Below are 23,900 nucleotides of genomic sequence, written 5' to 3'. Positions count from 1 at the left end.
TAGTGGCACTATGACGCATTTCACTGACACTTTAGCACACACTTCACTGACACTATGTAACACATTTCACTGACACTATAGAACACATTTCATTGACGCTATAAATTATCACTGATCGGAACTGTTCACTGCACTGTAAAACCATAACTTCACTGACTCACCTCGCTTCACTGATACAACAGTTCAAATAAGTTAAATAATTACATCCTTATGCATACTTATGAACAGAACTACATTTAAACTAAACATTTCTAGTCTAAGGCCCTCTCACACGCTATTTTTAAATAATTTACAATTCAAACCAAGGAAGTAAACTCGTCAGGCTAGATAAATACATGTCACCTTAAAAAATTAAATGTTGAATGTCACCTTAATTTTAATTTGCACTTTATACACAACTTTTTAAATTATTCTTGAATCTCCTTAAGGAAGGACAGCCCTCAAAGACCGCTGCAGGTAGGTCATTCCAATCATTTATAGTTCTGTTTAAAAATGAGAATTTACCTACATCCGTTTTCTGTTTCCTACATTTGATTTTAAAATCATGATCGTTCCTACCATAGTACGTTGGCTTTTCTAACCGAGCCGTTATGTCTACCCATGCTTTCTGACCTAGATGTGCTCTATACAATGATGTTATTCTAGTTTTCCTACGTCTGTTTTCCAAAGTTTCCCATTTAAGTTCTTTTATCCTATCGTTCCCATCTTCTCTTTTACCTTTAACAAATTTAGCTGCTCTATACTGGATTCTTTCTAAGGAATTTATCTGACATATTCTATAGGGATCCCAACACGTAGTTCCGTATTCCATTAACGGTCGCACTAACGTTAGATATGCTATTTCCCTCGATTTGGGGCTAGCCTGTCTCAAGATTCTCATGATGACAGTCCTTAGGTTTGTGTGTGCTTTGTTGCAGCTCAACAGCCACCAGACCAACATGACCACCATCTACAGCTCCGCCAAGATCTGCCCCTACGACAACCAGAACTGCGACCTCGCCACAGACGGCCTGTCGCTGGATCCTGGTGAGTTTCCTTCACCTAATCTGCGCTTCGGCCTTATTACTACACTGCATTTTCTTCTTCTATTTTGCCCTACGACATTTACAACTCCTCTTCCACTTCCATGTTTTTTCTTTTCGGTCTGCCTCTACCTCTTAATTTTTATATGATTATGTCTCGTGACCAGAACGAAATAGAAATATAAAAATCGGAAATTCATCCATTTGTCCCGCGCCGTGGCGTCGTGGTCTAAGGCATCCTGCCTAGGACTCGCGTTACGGAATGCGCGCTGGTTCGATTCCTCGTGAGGGAATAAATTTTCCCATGAAATTTCGGCCAGTGTATGGGACCGGTGCGCATCCAGAATCGTGATGCACTTGGGGAGCTACGATAGGTAGCGAAAATCTGGTTTCGCAAACCAGCTATAACGGCTGGGGGAATCATCGTGCTAACCACACGATACCTCTATTCTGGCTGGATGATCGTCCACCTCTGGACGGGAGGCCAGCAGCCGACTGGTCTGTCTTGGCTCTTAATGGGCTGTAGCGCCACGGATTTCGGATTTTATCCTTTGAAGAAGTGGAAAAAATGAAATATCTTGGAGCTACAGTAGCAAATATAAATGACACTCGAGAGGAAATTAAACGCAGAATAAATATGGGAAATGCGTGTTATTATTCGGTTGAGAAGCTTTTATGATCCAGTCTGCTCTCAAAAATGTGAAAGTTAGAATTTAAAAAACAGTTATATTACCGGTTGTTCGTTATGGTTGTGAAACTTGGACCCTCACTTTGAGAGAGGAACAGAGATTAAGAGTGTTTGAGGATAAGGTGCTTAGGAAAATATTTGTCGTAAGAGCCATGTAGTTACAGGAGAATGGAGAAAGTTACACAACGCAGAACTGCACGCATTGTATTCTTCACCTGACATAATTAAGAACATTAAATCCAGACGTTTGAGATGGGTAGGCCATGAATCCAGAAATGCATATAGAGTGTTATTTGGGAGGCCGGAGGAAAAAAGACCTTAGGGGTGGCCCAGACGTAGAGGGGAGGATAATATTAAAATGGATTTGAGGGAGGTGGATATGATGGTAGAGATTGGATTAATCTTGCTCAGGATAGGTACCGAAGGCGGGCTTATGTAAGTGCGCCAATGAACCTTCGGTTTCCTTAAAAGTCATTTGTAAGTAAGTAAGTAATTGTCCACTTTCTACTTTCTTTCTTCATACACCCATTTGCATCTTTTCTTTCCATATTCCTCTACTTCTGTTTTCTGAATCTCCTTCAAGTGTGTCTTTTTCGTCTCTCAATTCTATCATTTATCGCCATTTACTACTTCGTATCCTTCCTCTTCTCTGTTCTGCTCGTCCTCCGTCTCCCACTTCCGTGTCCTCGCTCTTCCTCTTCTCTTTTTCTTTTCATCTCCCGTCTTCCTTTTTTCTCCTCATTCTCGTCTTCGTCTTATCATTTCTACTTGTCCTCCGTCTTCCTTTCCTATTTTTCCTCGTTCTTCATTTTCCACTTTTCGTTTCTTCTCGTCCTCCGTCTTGTTATACTCTTTTCTATTTCCTACTTTTATCGTGTTTCATTCATTATCTCTTCCTCTTGTTCTGTCTGTATGTCTCTCTTTCTCCGATTATTTTTTCTTAAAGATTTGTTGGTCGTGCCTTTTTTTCTGTTACGGGAATTTTAGGGCCGATACAAAGGTGTTTGGAATGGGAGGATTCTCTACTTATGCCAGCAGAATAGTGCAAATCTACAGCTTAACATCTTATTTTGTACGTTAAAGAGAGATGAAAATGGTGAAAGCTATCGAACTCTGATCCCAATCTTGTAAATCGTCCCGACGTTTGCAAGGAAAAGCTACGAGAGTGTCTTGTAGGAGCTGCAGGTGGTTTCCACGTACTTCGCCGGTAATGTTGTAGTCGGTATGCACCGGAAGTGGCTGCTCCGGTGACTTCCTTTTAGGGACGAAGGCTAGAATAATTCAACACACGCCCGACAGTAGAGCAAGAACTGAAGACGTGACGGGGAGGGCCTGCCTGCACTTTATTAATTCATGGCCCCTCTGTGCCGAAACTTTTGATGTCAATACACGAGTAAAGGTAAAAAGAAGAGACTGGCAAGCTTTGTACGAAGACACTTCCTGCCTTAAATTACAAGACGCACCGTTAGGCCAAAGGCTACAGGGTAGAATTTCCGCTCACGCACAAGTCCTGGGTTCAAATCCATGTTGATGTTAAGTGGAATTTTTGAACGGTGCTAAAGCATGACGGAACTTTTGTGATGTGCACTCAGCCTTCAGATAAGAAAACACGTTCACAACTGACACACTTCAGAGTTGCAAAAGCTGGATATGAACCTACGACCTTTAGTTACAAAAAAATCCAAGGATAGTGACAGGTGTGCATAGACTATTATTAATTTCATATTTATTTATTTATTTATTTATTTATTTATTTATCTATTTTAGTTATTTATTAGTTTATTTTTATTTATTTTAGTTGTTTAATCATTTATTTATCTGTATGTTTATTTACTGATTTATTTATTAACTTATTAATTAATTTATTTATTTATTTATTCATTTTAGTTATTTCTTAGTTTATTTTATTTATAATCGTTATTTAATAATGTATTTATCTGTATGTCTATTTACTGATTTATTTATTTACTGACTTATTTATTTATTACTTTTCGTCTCGTTTCTCCTATCTATACTCTAACCACGACGTAAATACCAGATCACTTATCTGTGACACGCTAAGTATACCTCTTCATAGAACATCTTGTTATTCATCATCTTTTACAGTATCCACCTCGCGTCAATGGAATTCCTTGTCACAAAGTATTAGGGGCTGCAAGACAATAAACACCTTTAAAAACAGCTTAAAAGATAACCTTATTAGCATTTCACTCCAATCTTACTGATTTAAACTATCACTGACTACACTGTTACTTCTTTCTTTAGACATCATCCTGATAGTGCTGTATTTTCAAAATTGTCTCATAATAATCTCTTTCTATTATCTAATATTATTTGAAATATATTAACATTCTATGTATTTTAGCTTAATTCTGTTACACAGTTTATTTCAGTGTCTAATTAATAGTTCATAGTATTTTGTTGTTTAATTCGTATATAACTCTTGTATATATGTAACTCTCACTTAATCAAATCATTGAATTTTTTGTAAGTTCATGCATATTGAGTGGAAGAGAAGGCCTTACGGCCTTAAATCTGCCAGCTAAAATAAATCATTATTATTATTATTATTATTATTATTATTATTATTATTATTATTATTAATTTATTTATCTATCTATCTATCTATCTATCTATCTATCTATCTATCTATCTATCTATCTATCTATCTGTCTGTCTGTCTGTCTGTCTGTCTGTCTGTCTGTCTGTCTGTCTGTCTGTCTGTCTGTCTGTCTGTCTGTCTGTCTGTCTATCTATCTATCTATCTATCTATCTATCTATCTATCTATCTATCTATCTATCTATCTATCTATCTATCTATCTATCTATCTATCTATCTATTTTAGTTATTTATTAGTTTATTTGATTTATTTTAGTTATTTAAAAATTTATTTATCTCTATGTTTATTTATTTATTTTACTTATTTATTAGTTTTTTAATTAATCTAGTTACTTAATAATTTATTCATCTGTATGTTTATTTGCTGATTTATTTACTTGTTGATTTATTTGTTTGTTTATTTTTTTATATATTTTAATTATTTACTAGTTGATTTTATTTATTTTAGTTATTTAATAATTTATCTGTATGTTTATTTACTGATTTATTTATTTACTGACTTATCTATTTATTTATTTATTATTTATTTATTTTAGTTATTTATTAATTAATTAATTTATTTATTCATTAATAAGTTCAATTATTTATTTGTTTATTAATTTTTATGTACTTATTGATTTTTTATGTATGTATTAATTAATTTATTTAGGCGGTTAATTTCTCTATGAGGTTTTTTACTCTGTCATTTAACGTGACTTTAGCAACTACTGGGTTATTTAGCGTCAATGAAATTGGTGATAGAGAGATGGTGTTTGGCGAGATGAGGCCGAGGATTCGCTATGTGATTACATAACATTTGCCGTACAGTTGTGAAAATACAAACTAGGTAGTGCAAACGGGTATCGAACCCACTCACAAGAGCAGCTCCGGATCAACATACAAACACGCTACCACCTGAGCTACGCCGAGTCGGTGACCTGGGCACATTTTTATGGAATGTGACGTGGTTAAAACAATGATCACCCAACACGTCGGGGCCCGAGATGCTGACATTACCTCGGACAGAAAAAAGCAGATATGTAGACTATTTTTTAAATCACATGTCCCGTATTCTACACGCTTCATTGCTCTACAACTCTGCACGCATCATTCCACACAAATTACCTAGACAGTTATCCTAATATCCGAGTACCAACAAGCATAATGCGATTTATGTAGCGTACACAAGTGTCGCTCAACTTTTCTGACGATGAGGCCCCCTTTCCTCACATTACTTTAGTGAAGCCACGTGACCTAAGGTATAGAGCAGGGCTACAAATGGACCGGAACGGCGTTCTGGTTCGTGAATATCAGGAATCTTTCCTTTCCGTCTCGTTAAGAAATTACTATTGTCCGTCCCGGATCGTTTTAATTTGATATTAATTATAGACCTATTGTACAGGGACATTATTTTATTTTTACTGACATTTCTAATATTAACCTGCTATACCTTTGGATCAACGATTAAGAACCAGAAACACCGTTTGCTACCCCCTTCCACGACCTGAGTTCGATGATACTGGCGCAATATACAAACAAATCACTTTACTAGGTATAGGAGGGAAGAAAAGTAGTTCATCCATTTACGTAAACTAGGAAATATCGCGATTTTGAGTTTGACAATTTTGATTGGGATTTTATTTAATCAAAATACAGTACAGTATTAACAATGAGTGTTTTTACTCACGAACTGAGCTTTCCATGTGGACGAATTCATTATGTAGTGTATATTATACTGTCTACAGCACATTAGCGTACACTATAGAGAATGAAGTTAAATTGAAAAGTAATCATAATATGGATATTTAAACATATTTTTGAAAATGGTGGCCGTTCATTTCGATACAGGCTTCAGTTCTAATGTGCATATTATCGCACTGTAGACTATTGTACCTAATCCCAATTACCAGTTTTGTCCTTCGTACTAGTAACTCATGTTGAAATAATTCTGTACCTACTCTATAAAAGTGTACCTTACGTACTGTAAATTCAATCTTCTCTTCTGCCCGATCCGAAAAGATAAAATTACTCAGACATGCTGTCTACTGTCCGTCCAAGTGTTTAGGTCGCAGGGTCGTAGAAAGGGAGGAAATCACGTGACAGTTAATTACTTAACGAGGTCCTTTTATTTAAGTTGTTTTAAACAATTGTATGGGTATAATATTACGTAGACGTCCAATTCCTAACAGAAATTAATGTTCTCAGAAAAGAGTTAAGACAGCCCAGCCACTAGCCTTTACAGAGGGGTGAGCAGAAGCAGGTGGGGGAAACCGGGATGCGACGCAGGCAAATGGAAAATAATGCAATATTGAAAGCTCTTTCGTCACTGGAAAACGCGAACATGTTTTTGGAACGTACTGTTTACTATGACCGTAAGGCTACTATGACTGTATACTTATGCGGTCTTGGATCTGTTTGGAGGACGGTTGAACTGCATTAGTAGAAGGGGTGGGAGTGAAGTACATTCAAAAACTCAGGTAGAATAAAATTTGAAGTAAAAATAAAATGATGTCCCTGTATATGATAGGCATCTTTAGGGGGGCAAAAACTAATTGGGATTTTCCGGGCTCTGATCGGATCAAAAACCCTGATAGAAACTGATATTAAGCCTTTCACTGAATTTCTGTGAAATCCGGAAAGCTTAATTAGTCAAATACACTCACCTTCATGCTGGGACCCCCTGGGATCTTTTAAGATGCGAAAGACAGCGGTGTGCGGAAAGCAATGGGAAGCTACCGCATTTACCTTTCCCAAGAAAAACTGCAAACAAGCTGTGTTGGAAAGAGTCGGTGAAGAACACTATTAATGAATATCTGAATAATTAATATGATGAGTACTGAAGATATAATGATAGATGAGTGGAACAGAGAAAGATTCTCGCCGGCACCGGGATTTGAACGCGGATTTTCAGCTCTACGTGCTCACGCTCTATCCACGAAGCCACACCGGATTCCCATCCCGATGTCGGATCGAATCCTCTCAGTTTAAGTTCCACCTCTTGGGTTCCCTCTAGTGGCCTACCCTCATGCACTGCGTCATAGATGTATGACAGTGGCACAATGTCCACACATGTGCAGAGGTGCACTCGTTATGAGCGACTAAGTGGCCGGGATCCACCAAATAACCAAATTAAATAAATAAATCACAACAATGGAAATGTAGAATTTATAAAACAGTTATATTACCGGTTGTTCTTTATGGTTGTGAAACTTGGACTCTCACTTTGAGAGAGGAACATAGGTTAAGAGTGTTTGAGAATAAGGTGCTTAGGAAAATATTTGGGGCTAAGAGGGATGAAGTTACAGGAGAATGGAGAAAGTTACACAACTCAGAACTGCACGCATTGTATTCTTCACCTGACATAATTAGGAACATTAAATCCAGACGTTTGAGATGGGCAGGGCATGTAGCACGTATGGGCGAATCCAGAAATGCATATAGAGTGTTAATTGGGAGGCCGGAGGGAAAAAGACCTTTGGGGAGGCCGAGACGTAGATGGGAAGATAATATTAAAATTGATTTGAGGGAGGTGGGATAGGATGATAGAGAATGGATTAATCTTGCTCAGGATAGGGACCAATGGCGGCCTTATGTGAGGGCGGCAATGAACCTCCGGGTTCCTTAAAAGCCTGTAAGTAAGTAACAATGGAAATATCTCCCTGAATATGATTTTAACTTTAAATTATACCTATCGAACTACAGACAACGAATGAAGTAATAAAATCACAAAAAAATTATTATTATTATTATTAGGGGAGAGTTGGGTAGTATCGGACATCGGGTAATATCGGACAGTGAGTTTCTTTCATCTACAACCAGATGATAGTTCCTGAATGACATGGTTACGTTTCTGTGATGTCGCATATAGTTAGGTAACCACGTCATTCAGGTAGTAGATGAAGGAAACGCACTGTCCGATATTACCCGATGTCCGATACTACCCAACTCTCCCCTATACTAATTTTATTACCATTATTAAGACATCAAAAATTTCTTCGAAGTACACCAGAGTAATTACTGTATTGCATCATGCAGAAAATGAGGGACCAGAGAGTTTTTTTAACGACTCAACTATATGTAAAAATCAAATATTAAGCCCAGAAGTTTGGTAGGTCTTCATACTGCAAGTAATAAGAAGTTAGCAACTTGCCGTTGATTAAGGCAATCTGCTGTGCTCTAACGTTTCCTGTAATGGTTATCTGTTCTCACGACGGGCCTCCATCTAGAGAATGAGTACTTTACTCGCTACGTGTAACAATTACGACTCCCAAGTTAGGTAAAGACCATAATGGTCTTTTAGGTTGTTTTATGAAAGGAACGCATCGCATATAGAGGTTTCTTCTTCTTCTTCCTCCCCCTTCATCTCGTGTACACAGTCTGATAGTATATTCATTTTACTTCTGAGAAGAAGATATCGTCTTCCTCGGCGACCTTGCGGTTACCACGCTGGCCGTTCACTGGTTCAAACCTGACCGAGGGTAATGGATTTTAAAGGGTGATAACATCCTGAGAATAGATTCCTCTGGGAGAAAAGTAAAGCTGGGAAGCTTGAGTAGTGAGTTTCATAAATTTACAGCACTTGAAATAAACCTGTATCACCTGATAGAGGGTTCCAGGCACAATTTGTGGGTCATTAGTCGCCTGCGTCGAATTTCGTTGCTGAATAACTTATGCAAGTTGAAAGAATCATCACCATACAATCATCATCATCATCATCATCATCACCATCACCATCATCATTTTCTTCTTCTTCTTCTTCTTTTTTATTTTCTGGCAGGAGGATAAGGCATCCTCAAAGTGTCTCCATTGGATCCTATTCTGCACACTCTTCTTCCATGTTTTCCCTTCGTCCTATGTTAGTTTTTGCCTTTCACTTCCTCTATAGTTTATTCCATTGAGGTCATCTTTCGGATAAATTCTCTGGCTTTCTTCAATATATGTCCCACCCAACTCCATTTCTGGTTCTTTATTCCTAATTTAATTTCTTTTTTCCCCCCATAGATGAAAAGTTAAAACTGATAGTGCATTATCTTGTTGTGTACAGGCATGGAGAAGGTGATCTCCAGCTCACGGGACTACGATGAGCTGACGTATGTGTGGAAGGCTTGGCGGGATGTGTCTGGCGCCAAGATGAGGGACGACTACAAGGTTTACGTGGAGCTCAGCAACCTGGCCGCCCAGATCAACGGTCAGTTTATTCATTCATTCATTCATTCATACAATCATTCATTCAGCCATTCATCCGATCATTAATTCATTCATTCATCCGTTCACCCATTCAAACATTCATTCATCCGTTCACCCATTCAAACATTCATTCATCCATTCATTCTTCAGCCATTTATTCATCAATTCATTCACTTATTCATCAATTCATCCATTTATTCATCAATTTATCAATTTATTCATCAATTTATCGATTTATTCATCAGTTCATCCATTTATTCATGAATTTATTCATTTATTTATCATTTCATCCATTTATTCCTCAATTTATCCATTTATTCATCATTTCGTCCATTTATTCGTCAATTTATCCATTTATTCATCAGTTCATCCATTTATTCATGAATTTATTCATTTATTTATCATTTCATCCATTTATTCCTCAATTTATCCATTTATTCATCATTTCATCCATTTATTCGTCAATTTATCCATTTATTCATCAGTTCATTCATTTATTCATGAGATTATCCATTTATTCATCAAATTATCCATTTATTCATAAAATTACTCATTTATTCATCAATTCATCTATTTATTCATCAGTTTATCCATTTATCCATGAGTTCATCTATTTATTAGACAAATCATACATTTATTCATCAATTTTTCAATTTATTAATTAATTCATCCACTTGCTCATCAGTTCATGAATGTATTCATCAGTTCATCCATTTATTCATCAGTTCATTCATTTATTCATCAAATGATCCACTTATTCATCAATTTATCCATTTATCCATCAGTTCATCCATTTATTCATCAGTTCATTCATTTATTCATCAAATGATCCACTTATTCATCAATTTATCCATTTATCCATCAGTTCATCCATTTATTCATCAGTTCATTCATTTATTCATCAAATGATCCACTTATTCATCAATTTATCCATTTATCCATCAGTTCATCCATTTATTAATCAAATCATCCATTTATTCATAAATTTGTCCATTTATTCAATTAATTCATCCACTTGCTCATCAATTCAACCATTTGTTCATCAATTCATTCAATTATTCATCAATTCGTCCATTTATTCATCAGTTTATCCATTTATTCATCAATTCATTCACTTATTTATCAATTATGGAAGTATGGAATAGATAACCTTGTAATAAAAGAACGTCATACAACACGGTACTCTAGTTAAGCTATTTGTTTCGCGATTGTACAACAGGTCTTATTCGTTTCTCATTAACAGCACCATTAATTAATAAATTCTTTGTTTATTGAGCGTCTATTAGTTCTAATTAATAAATTTGTTCATTTTTTTTTTTCATGTATAAAGTAATTAATCAATCCATTCTTCTATTCGTTTATGAATTCATGGATTATTATTGCGATCTATATCGTTTGATTATTAACGGGGTTGTTGCAGGGTTCAGCGACAACGGCGAGATGTGGCGCAACGAGTTCGAGACGGACAACTTCGTGGACGACATGATGAAGCTGTGGCAGCAGGTGGAGCCGCTCTACCTAGAGCTGCACACCTTCGTGAAACGCCGGCTGCGGGGCGTCTACGGGGACCTGCTGGGCGACGACGACCTCATCCCGGCCCATGTGCTAGGTACGTCCACCAGGCAGGGAGGAGTAATATATTGTAGATATTATCATACTGATCATTATAATACTGGAAACAGCGATGAGTGTGACGTGATAATGGTGGTGGCGACTAAGATTAATGATGACAGTAATTATAATGATGATGACACCGACGAGATTCATAACAATGACAGTGAAGATAATGGTGTTGATAATGAAGGCAAGATATAGTTAAAATGACTGACAATCGTGACAATGACTGTTGATAATGGTATTGATAATGAAAGCAAGATATAGTTAAAAATAACTGACAATCGTGACAATGACAGTATTGATAATGAAGGCAATATACAGTTAAAAATGACTGACAATCGTAACAATGACTGCTGATAATGGTATTGATAATAAAAGTAAGATATAGTTAAAAATAACTGACAATCGTGACAATGACAGTATTGATAATGAACGCAATATACAGTTAAAAATGACTGACAATCGTAACAACGACTGTTGATAATGGTATTGATAATAAAAGCAAGATATAGTTAAAAATAACTGACAATCGTGACAATGACAGTATTGATAATGAAGGCAATATACAGTTAAAAATGACTGACAATCGTAACAATGACTGTTGATAATGGTATTGATAATAAAAGCAAGATATAGTTAAAAATAACTGACAATCGTGACAATGACAGTATTGATAATGAAAGCAATATACAGTTAAAAATGACTGACAATCGTAACAACGACTGTTGATAATGGTATTGATAATAAAAGCAAGATATAGTTAAAAATAACTGACAATCGTGACAATGACAGTATTGACAATGAAGGCAATATACAGTTAAAAATGACTGACAATCGTGACAATGACTGTTGATAATGGTATTGATAATGAAAGCAAGATATAGTTAAAAATAATTGACAATCGTGACAATGACAGTATTGATAATGAAGGCAATATACAGTTAAAAATGACTGACAATCGTGACAATGACTGTTGATAATGGTATTGATAATGAAAGCAAGATATAGTTAAAAATAATTGACAATCGTGACAATGACAGTATTGATAATGAAGGCAATATACAGTTAAAAATGACTGACAATCGTAACAATGACTGTTGATAATGGTATTGATAATAAAAGCAAGATATAGTTAAAAATAACTCACAATCGTGACAATGACAGTATTGATAATGAATGCAATATACAGTTAAAAATGACTGACAATCGTAACAATGACTGTTGATAATGGTATTGATAATAAAAGTAAGATATAGTTAAAAATAACTGACAATCGTGACAATGACAGTATTGATAATGAAGGCAATATACAGTTAAAAATGACTGACAATCGTAACAATGACTGTTGATAATGGTATTGATAATAAAACAAGATATAGTTAAAAATAACTGACAATCGTGACAATGACAGTATTGATAATGAAAGCAATATACAGTTAAAAATGACTGACAATCGTAACAACGACTGTTGATAATGGTATTGATAATAAAAGCAAGATATAGTTAAAAATAACTGACAATCGTGACAATGACAGTATTGACAATGAAGGCAATATACAGTTAAAAATGACTGACAATCGTGACAATGACTGTTGATAATGGTATTGATAATGAAAGCAAGATATAGTTAAAAATAATTGACAATCGTGACAATGACAGTATTGATAATGAAGGCAATATACAGTTAAAAATGACTGACAATCGTGACAATGACTGTTGATAATGGTATTGATAATGAAAGCAAGATATAGTTAAAAATAATTGACAATCGTGACAATGACAGTATTGATAATGAAGGCAATATACAGTTAAAAATGACTGACAATCGTAACAATGACTGTTGATAATGGTATTGATAATAAAAGCAAGATATAGTTAAAAATAACTCACAATCGTGACAATGACAGTATTGATAATGAAGGCAATATACAGTTAAAAATGACTGACAATCGTAACAATGACTGTTGATAATGGTATTGATAATAAAAGTAAGATATAGTTAAAAATAACTGACAATCGTGACAATGACAGTATTGATAATGAAGGCAATATACAGTTAAAAATGACTGACAATCGTAACAATGACTGTTGATAATGGTATTGATAATAAAAGCAAGATATAGTTAAAAATAACTGACAATCGTGACAATGACAGTATTGATAATGAAGGCAATATACAGTTAAAAATGACTGACAATCGTGACAATGACTGTTGATAATGGTATTGATAATGAAAGCAAGATATAGTTAAAAATAATTGACAATCGTGACAATGACAGTATTGATAATGAAGGCAATATACAGTTAAAAATGACTGACAATCGTGACAATGACTGTTGATAATGGTATTGATAATGAAAGCAAGATATAGTTAAAAATAATTGACAATCGTGACAATGACAGTATTGATAATGAAGGCAATATACAGTTAAAAATGACTGACAATCGTGACAATGACTGTTGATAATGGTATTGATAATGAAAGCAAGATATAGTTAAAAATAATTGACAATCGTGACAATGACAGTATTGATAATGAAGGCAATATACAGTTAAAAATGACTGACAATCGTAACAATGACTGTTGATAATGGTATTGATAATGAAAGCAAGATATAGTTAAAAATAATTGACAATCGTGACAATGACAGTATTGATAATGAAGGCAATATACAGTTAAAAATGACTGACAATCGTAACAATGACTGTTGATAATGGTATTGATAATAAAAGTAAGATATAGTTAAAAATAACTGACAATCGTGACAATGACAGTATTGATAATGAAGGCAATATACAGTTAAAAATGACTGACAATCGCAACAATGACTGTTGATAATGGTATTGATAATAAAACAAGATATAGTTAAAAATAACTGACAATCGTGACAATGACAGTATTGATAATGAAGGCAATATACAGTTAAAAATGACTGACAATCGTAACAATGACTGTTGATAATGGTATTGATAATAAAAGCAGGATATAGTTAAAAATAACTCACAATCGTGACAATGACAGTATTGATAATGAAGGCAATATACAGTTAAAAATGACTGACAATCGTAACAATGACTGTTGATAATGGTATTGATAATGAAAGCAAGATATAGTTAAAAATAATTGACAATCGTGACAATGACAGTATTGATAATGAAGGCAATATACAGTTAAAAATGACTGACAATCGTGACAATGACTGTTGATAATGGTATTGATAATGAAAGCAAGATATAGTTAAAAATAATTGACAATCGTGACAATGACAGTATTGATAATGAAGGCAATATACAGTTAAAAGTGACTGACAATAGTGACAATGACTGTTGATAATGGTATTGATAATGAATGCAAGATATAGTTAAAATAACTGACAATCGTGACAATGACAGTATTGACAATGAAGGCAATATACAGTTAAAAGTGACTGACAATCGTAACAATGACTGTTGATAATGGTATTGATAATGAATGCAAGATATAGTTAAAAATAATTGACAATCGTGACAATGACAGTATTGATAATGAAGGCAATATACAGTTAAAAGTGACTGACAATCGTAACAATGACTGTTGATAATGGTATTGATAATGAATGCAAGATATAGTTAAAAATAATTGACAATCGTGACAATGACAGTATTGACAATGAAGGCAATATACAGTTAAAAGTGACTGACAATCGTAACAATGACTGTTGATAATGGTATTGATAATGAATGCAAGATATAGTTAAAAATAATTGACAATCGTGACAATGACAGTATTGACAATGAAGGCAATATACAGTTAAAAGTGACTGACAATCGTAACAATGACTGTTGATAATGGTATTGATAATGAATGCAAGATATAGTTAAAAATAACTGACAATCGTGACAATGACAGTATTGACAATGAAGGCAATATACAGTTAAAAGTGACTGACAATCGTAACAATGACTGTTGATAATGGTATTGATAATGAATGCAAGATATAGTTAAAAATGACTGAGAATCGTAATGCTACTGCTTATGATAATGACGCTGACGATGACGATGATGATGATGATGATTGTTATTATTATTATTATTATTATTATTATTATTATTATTATTATTATTATTATTATTATTATTGTGCGCAGGCAACATGTGGGCCCAGAGTTGGGAGAATATTTACGACATCGTGAAGCCCTACCCAGACGCCGCCTTGGTCAACGTCACTTCATCGCTCATCGAACAGGTGAGATGCTTCCACGTACCGGTAACACTTCTCTAAACGCGCGAGGGTCTGTGAACGTGCTGGAGGCAGCCCGAGGTGAAATCCACCGTCAGCTGGGCACGATGCTAGACCTCAACGTAAGACGAAATAGAATGTCTTATTGGTAACATGCAGACATCGATAACCTCCTAGGCGATTTTGTTTATTCACTTTCCATATATTTATTTATTATTTATTTATATAATTGTAAATATTTACATATATTTAATCATATTTATGTATTTACCAACTTATTTAATTAGTTATATTGTCATTAATTATTTACTTATTTATTATTTGTTTTCTACTTATCTTTATTGTATTTATTTACTTATTATTTGTTTTCTGCTTATTTATTATTTGTTTTCTACTTATCTTTATTGTATTTATTTACTTATTATTTGTTTTCTGCTTATTTATTATTTGTTTTCTGCTTATTTATTATTTGTTTTCTACTTACCTTTTTTTGTATTTATTTATTTATTATTTGTTTTCTGCTTACTTTATTTATATAGATCTCTATTTTGTTTATTTATTTATTATTTGTTTTCTGCTTATTTATTTGTATAGGTCTCTATTTTGTTTATTTATTTATTATTTGTTTTCTGCTTATTTATTTGTATAGGTCTCTATTTTGTTTATTTATTTATTATTTGTTTTCTGCTTATTTATTTGTATAGGTCTCTATTTTGTTTATTTATTTATTATTTGTTTTCTGCTTATTTATTTGTATAGGTCTCTATTTTGTTTATTTATTTATTATTTGTTTTCTGCTTATTTATTTGTATAGGTCTCTATTTTGTTTATTTATTTATTATTTGTTTTCTGCTTATTTATTTGTATAGGTCTCTATTTTGTTTATTTATTTATTATTTGTTTTCTGCTTACTTTATTTGTATAGGTCTCTATTTTGTTTATTTATTTATTATTTGTTTTCTGCTTACTTTATTTATATAGATCTCTATTTTGTTTATTTATTTATTATTTGTTTTCTGCTTACTTTATTTGTATAGGTCTCTATTTTGTTTATTTATTTATTATTTGTTTTCTGCTTACTTTATTTGTATAGGTCTCTATTTTGTTTATTTATTTATTATTTGTTTTCTGCTTATTTATTTGTATAGGTCTCTATTTTGTTTATTTATTTATTATTTGTTTTCTGCTTATTTATTTGTATAGGTCTCTATTTTGTTTATTTATTTATTATTTGTTTTCTGCTTACTTTATTTGTATAGGTCTCTATTTTGTTTATTTATTTATTATTTGTTTTCTGCTTACTTTATTTATATAGATCTCTATTTTGTTTATTTATTTATTATTTGTTTTCTGCTTATTTATTTGTATAGGTCTCTATTTTGTTTATTTATTTATTATTTGTTTTCTGCTTACTTTATTTGTATAGGTCTCTATTTTGTTTATTTATTTATTATTTGTTTTCTGCTTATTTATTTGTATAGGTCTCTATTTTGTTTATTTATTTATTATTTGTTTTCTGCTTATTTATTTGTATAGGTCTCTATTTTGTTTATTTATTTATTATTTGTTTTCTGCTTACTTTATTTGTATAGGTCTCTATTTTGTTTATTTATTTATTATTTGTTTTCTGCTTATTTATTTGTATAGGTCTCTATTTTGTTTATTTATTTATTATTTGTTTTCTGCTTACTTTATTTGTATAGGTCTCTATTTTGTTTATTTATTTATTATTTGTTTTCTGCTTACTTTATTTATATAGATCTCTATTTTGTTTATTTATTTATTATTTGTTTTCTGCTTATTTATTTGTATAGGTCTCTATTTTGTTTATTTATTTATTATTTGTTTTCTGCTTACTTTATTTGTATAGGTCTCTATTTTGTTTATTTATTTATTATTTGTTTTCTGCTTACTTTATTTGTATAGGTCTCTATTTTGTTTATTTATTTATTATTTGTTTTCTGCTTATTTATTTGTATAGGTCTCTATTTTGTTTATTTATTTATTATTTGTTTTCTGCTTATTTATTTGTATAGGTCTCTATTTTGTTTATTTATTTATTATTTGTTTTCTGCTTACTTTATTTGTATAGGTCTCTATTTTGTTTATTTATTTATTATTTGTTTTCTGCTTATTTATTTGTATAGGTCTCTATTTTGTTTATTTATTTATTATTTGTTTTCTGCTTACTTTATTTGTATAGGTCTCTATTTTGTTTATTTATTTATTATTTGTTTTCTGCTTACTTTATTTGTATAGGTCTCTATTTTGTTTATTTATTTATTATTTGTTTTCTGCTTACTTTATTTGTATAGGTCTCTATTTTGTTTATTTATTTATTATTTGTTTTCTGCTTATTTATTTGTATAGGTCTCTATTTTGTTTATTTATTTATTATTTGTTTTCTGCTTATTTATTTGTATAGGTCTCTATTTTGTTTATTTATTTATTATTTGTTTTCTGCTTATTTATTTGTATAGGTCTCTATTTTGTTTATTTATTTATTATTTGTTTTCTGCTTATTTATTTGTATAGGTCTCTATTTTGTTTATTTATTTATTATTTGTTTTCTGCTTACTTTATTTGTATAGGTCTCTATTTTGTTTATTTATTTATTATTTGTTTTCTGCTTATTTATTTGTATAGGTCTCTATTTTGTTTATTTATTTATTATTTGTTTTCTGCTTATTTATTTGTATAGGTCTCTATTTTGTTTATTTATTTATTATTTGTTTTCTGCTTACTTTATTTGTATAGGTCTCTATTTTGTTTATTTATTTATTATTTGTTTTCTGCTTATTTATTTGTATAGGTCTCTATTTTGTTTATTTATTTATTATTTGTTTTCTGCTTATTTATTATTTGTTTTCTACTTACCTTTTTTTGTATTTATTTATTTATTATTTGTTTTCTGCTTACTTTATTTATATAGATCTCTATTTTGTTTATTTATTTATTATTTGTTTTCTGCTTACTTTATTTGTATAGGTCTCTATTTTGTTTATTTATTTATTATTTGTTTTCTGCTTATCTTTATTTTATTTATTTATTATTTGTTTTCTGCTTATCTTTATTTTATTTCTTTACTATTTGTTTTCTGCTTACTTTATTTGTATAGGTCTCTATTTTGTTTATTTATTTATTATTTGTTTTCTGCTTACTTTATTTGTATAGGTCTCTATTTTGTTTATTTATTTATTATTTGTTTTCTGCTTACTTTATTTGTATAGGTCTCTATTTTGTTTATTTATTTATTATTTGTTTTCTGCTTATTTATTTGTATAGGTCTCTATTTTGTTTATTTATTTATTATTTGTTTTCTGCTTATTTATTTGTATAGGTCTCTATTTTGTTTATTTATTTATTATTTGTTTTCTGCTTATTTATTATTTGTTTTCTACTTACCTTTTTTGTATTTATTTATTTATTATTTGTTTTCTGCTTACTTTATTTATATAGATCTCTATTTTGTTTATTTATTTATTATTTGTTTTCTGCTTACTTTATTTGTATAGGTCTCTATTTTGTTTATTTATTTATTATTTGTTTTCTGCTTATTTATTTGTATAGGTCTCTATTTTGTTTATTTATTTATTATTTGTTTTCTGCTTATTTATTATTTGTTTTCTACTTACCTTTTTTTGTATTTATTTATTTATTATTTGTTTTCTGCTTACTTTATTTATATAGATCTCTATTTTGTTTATTTATTTATTATTTGTTTTCTGCTTACTTTATTTGTATAGGTCTCTATTTTGTTTATTTATTTATTATTTGTTTTCTGCTTATTTATTTGTATAGGTCTCTATTTTGTTTATTTATTTATTATTTGTTTTCTGCTTACTTTATTTATATAGATCTCTATTTTGTTTATTTATTTATTATTTGTTTTCTGCTTACTTTATTTGTATAGATCTCTATTTTGTTTATTTATTTATTATTTGTTTTCTGCTTATTTATTTGTATAGGTCTCTATTTTGTTTATTTATTTATTATTTGTTTTCTGCTTATTTATTATTTGTTTTCTACTTACCTTTTTTTGTATTTATTTATTTATTATTTGTTTTCTGCTTACTTTATTTATATAGATCTCTATTTTGTTTATTTATTTATTATTTGTTTTCTGCTTACTTTATTTGTATAGGTCTCTATTTTGTTTATTTATTTATTATTTGTTTTCTTTTTACTTTATTTGTATAGGTCTCTATTTTGTTTATTTATTTATTATTTGTTTTCTGCTTACTTTATTTGTATAGGTCTCTATTTTGTTTATTTATTTATTATTTGTTTTCTGCTTACTTTATTTGTATAGGTCTCTATTTTGTTTATTTATTTATTATTTGTTTTCTGCTTACTTTATTTGTATAGGTCTCTATTTTGTTTATTTATTTATTATTTGTTTTCTGCTTACTTTATTTGTATAGGTCTCTATTTTGTTTATTTATTTATTATTTGTTTTCTGCTTACTTTATTTGTATAGGTCTCTATTTTGTTTATTTATTTATTATTTGTTTTCTGCTTACTTTATTTGTATAGGTCTCTATTTTGTTTATTTATTTATTATTTGTTTTCTGCTTACTTTATTTATATAGATCTCTATTTTGTTTATTTATTTATTATTTGTTTTCTGCTTATCTTTATTTTATTTATTTATTATTTGTTTTCTGCTTATCTTTATTTTATTTCTTTACTATTTGTTTTCTGCTTACTTTATTTGTATAGGTCTCTATTTTGTTTATTTATTTATTATTTGTTTTCTGCTTATCTTTATTTTATTTATTTATTATTTGTTTTCTGCTTATCTTTATTTTATTTATTTATTATTTGTTTTCTGCTTATCTTTATTTTATTTCTTTACTATTTGTTTTCTGCTTACTTTATTTGTATAGGTCTCTATTTTGTTTATTTATTTATTATTTGTTTTCTGCTTACTTTATATGTATAGGTCTCTATTTTGTTTATTTATTTATTATTTGAATTCTGCTTATCTTTATTCATTTCAGTTATTTACATATTTATTTATTGCTGATTTTTATTTGTTTAGGCTTATTTATGTTACTATTTATTTATTGTTTATTTACTGCATACTTTTATTTATATAGCCCTATGTATTTTTTATTTAACTATTTATTTGTTTATTATTTGTTTTCTACTTATTCATTTTATTTAGTTACTTATTTATTATTTGTTTTCTGTTTATCTTTATTTATTTTATTTATTTATTTTGTGCTTTTTTATTTATTTACACTTATTTTATTTATTTATTTCTTCTCTGCTTATTTTATTTATTTAGGATTATTTATTGTATTATTTATTTATTACTTTTTGTGCTTATCTTCATTTATTTTATTTATTTATTATTTATTTTCTGCTTATTTTTATTTATTTATTGTTGTCTGCTAATTTTTTTATGTATTTATACCTATTTTATTTATTTATTATTTATTTTCTGCTTATTTTTATTTATTAGTCGTATTTTATTTATTTATTGTTGGCTGCTAATTTTTATGTAGCCTATTTATTTATTTATTTATTATTTATTTTCTGCTTATTTATTAGTCGTATGTTATTTATTTATTGTTGTCTGCTAATTTTTATGTAGCCTATTTATTTATTTATTTATTTATTTATTTATTTATTTATTTATTTATTCATTCATTTATTTATTTATTTATTTATTGTTGTCTGCTAATTTTATGTAGCCTATTTATTTATTTATTTATTGTTGTCTGCTAATTTTATGTAGCCTATTTATTTATTATTTATTTTCTGCTTATTTTTATTTATTAGTCGTATTTTATTTATTTATTGTTGTCTGCTAATTTTTATGTAGCCTATTTATGTATTTATTTATCATTTATTTTCTGCTTATTTTTATTTATTATTCGCATTTTATTTATTGTTGTCTGCTAATTTTTATGTAGCCTATTTATTTATTTATTTTCTGCTTATTTTTATTTATTTAGTCATATTTTATTTATTTATTGTTATCTGCTAATTTTTATTTATTGAGTCATATCTTATATATTTATTTATTGTTGTCTGCTAATTTTTATGTATTTATACCTATTTTATTTATTTATTTATTTGTTTATTTATTATTTATCTTCTGCTTATTTTAATTTATTGAGTCATATTTTATTTATTTATTTATTGTTGTCTGCTAATTTTTATGTATTTATATCTATTTTATTTATTTATTTTTCTGACAATATCATCTACGAATATGTCAAGAAGAATGGTTGGTATACTACATTCTTGTCTGACATCCATAATTATTCTAATTGTACATTTTTTACCGATGTTTATAATAGTTGTAGTATTATTTTATGACAGATACTATTTTTTAGGCCAGTCTGTGAACATGAAATGCCGTGTTTGTGCAGGGCTACGACCCGCTGAGGATGTTCGAGACGTCGGACGCGTTCTACCAGTCGCTGGGCCTGCCGGAGAACAGCATGTCGTACAACCGCAGCGAGGCCATGATAGAGAAGCCCACGGACGGGCGCGTCGTGGTGTGCCACGCCTCCGCCTGGGACTTCTGCGACAGGAAGGACTTCAGGTCAGCGGCCACTTCCTCCTTCTTTTTCCACTTATCATCCTCATCTTTCTTATACTCGTATTTTTTCTCATCGTCTTTTTGTCATCTATTACCTCCTCTTTCTTTTCCTCCTCCTTTTCTTTCCCTCGTCCTTATCCTTCTTCTAATTGTACTCCCTGGTGTCCTTTGTTTCTTATACAGGGTGGAAGTGATATGTTTGTTCAGATTGATGCAACAATAGAATATATTAATAGTACACTATGCAACGAGCCTATAATGGTAGTAATTAAGACGCGAGTATGTTTATGAAACGAGCGCAAGCGAGTTTCATCATTTTCATACGAGCGTCTTAATTACCATTATAGGCAAGTTTCATACGACTTTTTATGCTCGATCATATTTCTAATTTGAAATTATTCATAAGTATTTATGTTATTGTTATGTGAGTGCAATAGCCTACATCATAAATTGTGAGATCTGCGCAGACGCGAAAGTATTGATTTTTTCCGGGAAACGAATGTCGACGACCTTGATATAATCTAGAGAGTAAGATAAGCATTAGTCTTGATATAACCTTGAAATTGAATTCGACATTGAAAAACGAGATGACAAATTGAATTTATTTGAATATTATTTACAATTAACGCTAATTATTATAGTAACAGAACATAACCTTCTGCGACAGTATTGGATTTCCAGCCTCCGTGACGTTTCGATACTTGTCTTTCGATTGCATATCCAAGAATAATCGAAAACCTGAACTTTAATGAATAGGTGTACTTTAATGACATGCATTAAAGGACTGCTACCATGTGTATAATTACTACATTTCAGCATGGTCGAGCATAAAATTAATAAAAATAAATTTATTTGGCGTTTTGCAATTAAGTAATAGTTAATTAGTAAATTAGACTGACAATCTAGATAGTTTGGCAACAGCGCATTATCTGATATCCTACGAATGCACACACAAACTCAGGTCTGGCTAGTAACATTCCGTCCGTTAGTCAGTATAGAAGAGTTTCCAGACTTCAAAATGGCAGGAACAACGATACGTGATGATCTTATTTAATTTGCAAAGGGATAAATGATTCTAATTAGGATTATGTGCTTATTTCACAGGATCAAAATGTGCACCAAAGTAAACATGGAGGACTTCGTGACGATTCACCATGAGATGGGCCACATCCAGTATTACATCCAGTACAAGAACCAGCCCTACGCGCTGCGGTCTGGAGCCAACCCAGGTACTCTGAGACTGCAGGATTTCACGGCATTTGTACTTGACTGAAATCAAAAAGTAAAGTTTCTTTAGTCATGAACTTGATACATGAGAAATATTAAAAGAAACAATCAGCTTTGGAATTTTATATTAATTTTTAATATAAATTTCAGTTGTTCTAAATTTTTCCATCACTTCACATGAGTGTAACATTGAGTTCAGAGAAGGAAAGCCAGAAATTTTTATAAATCTTCCATGTCTGATATGATTTCAATCGACATAATATACTAGTCGAAATAATGGTCTCTCAGGAACGTAAATACATAGACAAATATACTAGGAAACCTCCAACTCAATGTATACGATCGAGAAACTATTGAAATTCTAAGCGAATGTTATTACCACTGGTGAAAGAAATCGGAACTATATCTCATGTTACACACCTCGATCGGTATTACAGGTATCTATTATATCATCATTATGATCAGTACTTCTTTTCCATAATAGCTACTTCCCAAAGGAGAGCGAAATGATTCACCTGTTTAAATGAAAAATTTAACCACGATATGCATACCATATGTGTTTTTGATTTAACATATATATATATATATATATAATTTGAACTGGTAATGGAAATTACGGGAAAACGGCTGAACGGATTTTAATGAATGACCCCTCATTTTGAAGCTTGGAACTCAAAGTTTTTCGGAAAAATAATAGTTTTCAGTAAAATGTCAATTTTTAAACATAATTTCCCTATTTTCCAAAATCCATCTGTCGTCAGTTTTGAGAACGAGCTAATAT

The 23,900-nt window shown here is 30.7% G+C and overlaps 1 protein-coding gene across 3 annotated transcripts in view; it reads left to right on the top strand.

Annotated features, from left to right (window-relative positions):
* LOC138695047 (angiotensin-converting enzyme-like) overlaps positions 1–23,900 on the top strand; it is a 107,718-nt gene that overhangs the window by 70,736 nt on the left and 13,082 nt on the right. For all 3 annotated transcript variants that reach the window (XM_069819382.1, XM_069819380.1, XM_069819379.1), the window contains exons 3-8: positions 918–1,026; positions 9,354–9,497; positions 10,917–11,105; positions 15,242–15,339; positions 21,720–21,895; positions 22,997–23,121. In XM_069819382.1, coding sequence (XP_069675483.1) covers positions 918–1,026; positions 9,354–9,497; positions 10,917–11,105; positions 15,242–15,339; positions 21,720–21,895; positions 22,997–23,121 — 841 coding nt within the window. The remainder of the gene's footprint in view (positions 1–917; positions 1,027–9,353; positions 9,498–10,916; positions 11,106–15,241; positions 15,340–21,719; positions 21,896–22,996; positions 23,122–23,900) is intronic.

Source organism: Periplaneta americana, chromosome 2 (assembly GCF_040183065.1).
Source record: "Periplaneta americana isolate PAMFEO1 chromosome 2, P.americana_PAMFEO1_priV1, whole genome shotgun sequence".
NCBI classification, from domain to species: domain Eukaryota; kingdom Metazoa; phylum Arthropoda; class Insecta; order Blattodea; family Blattidae; genus Periplaneta; species Periplaneta americana.
The sequence above is the reverse complement of the archived record's forward strand: the minus strand, read 5'-3'. Positions and strand labels throughout refer to the sequence as shown.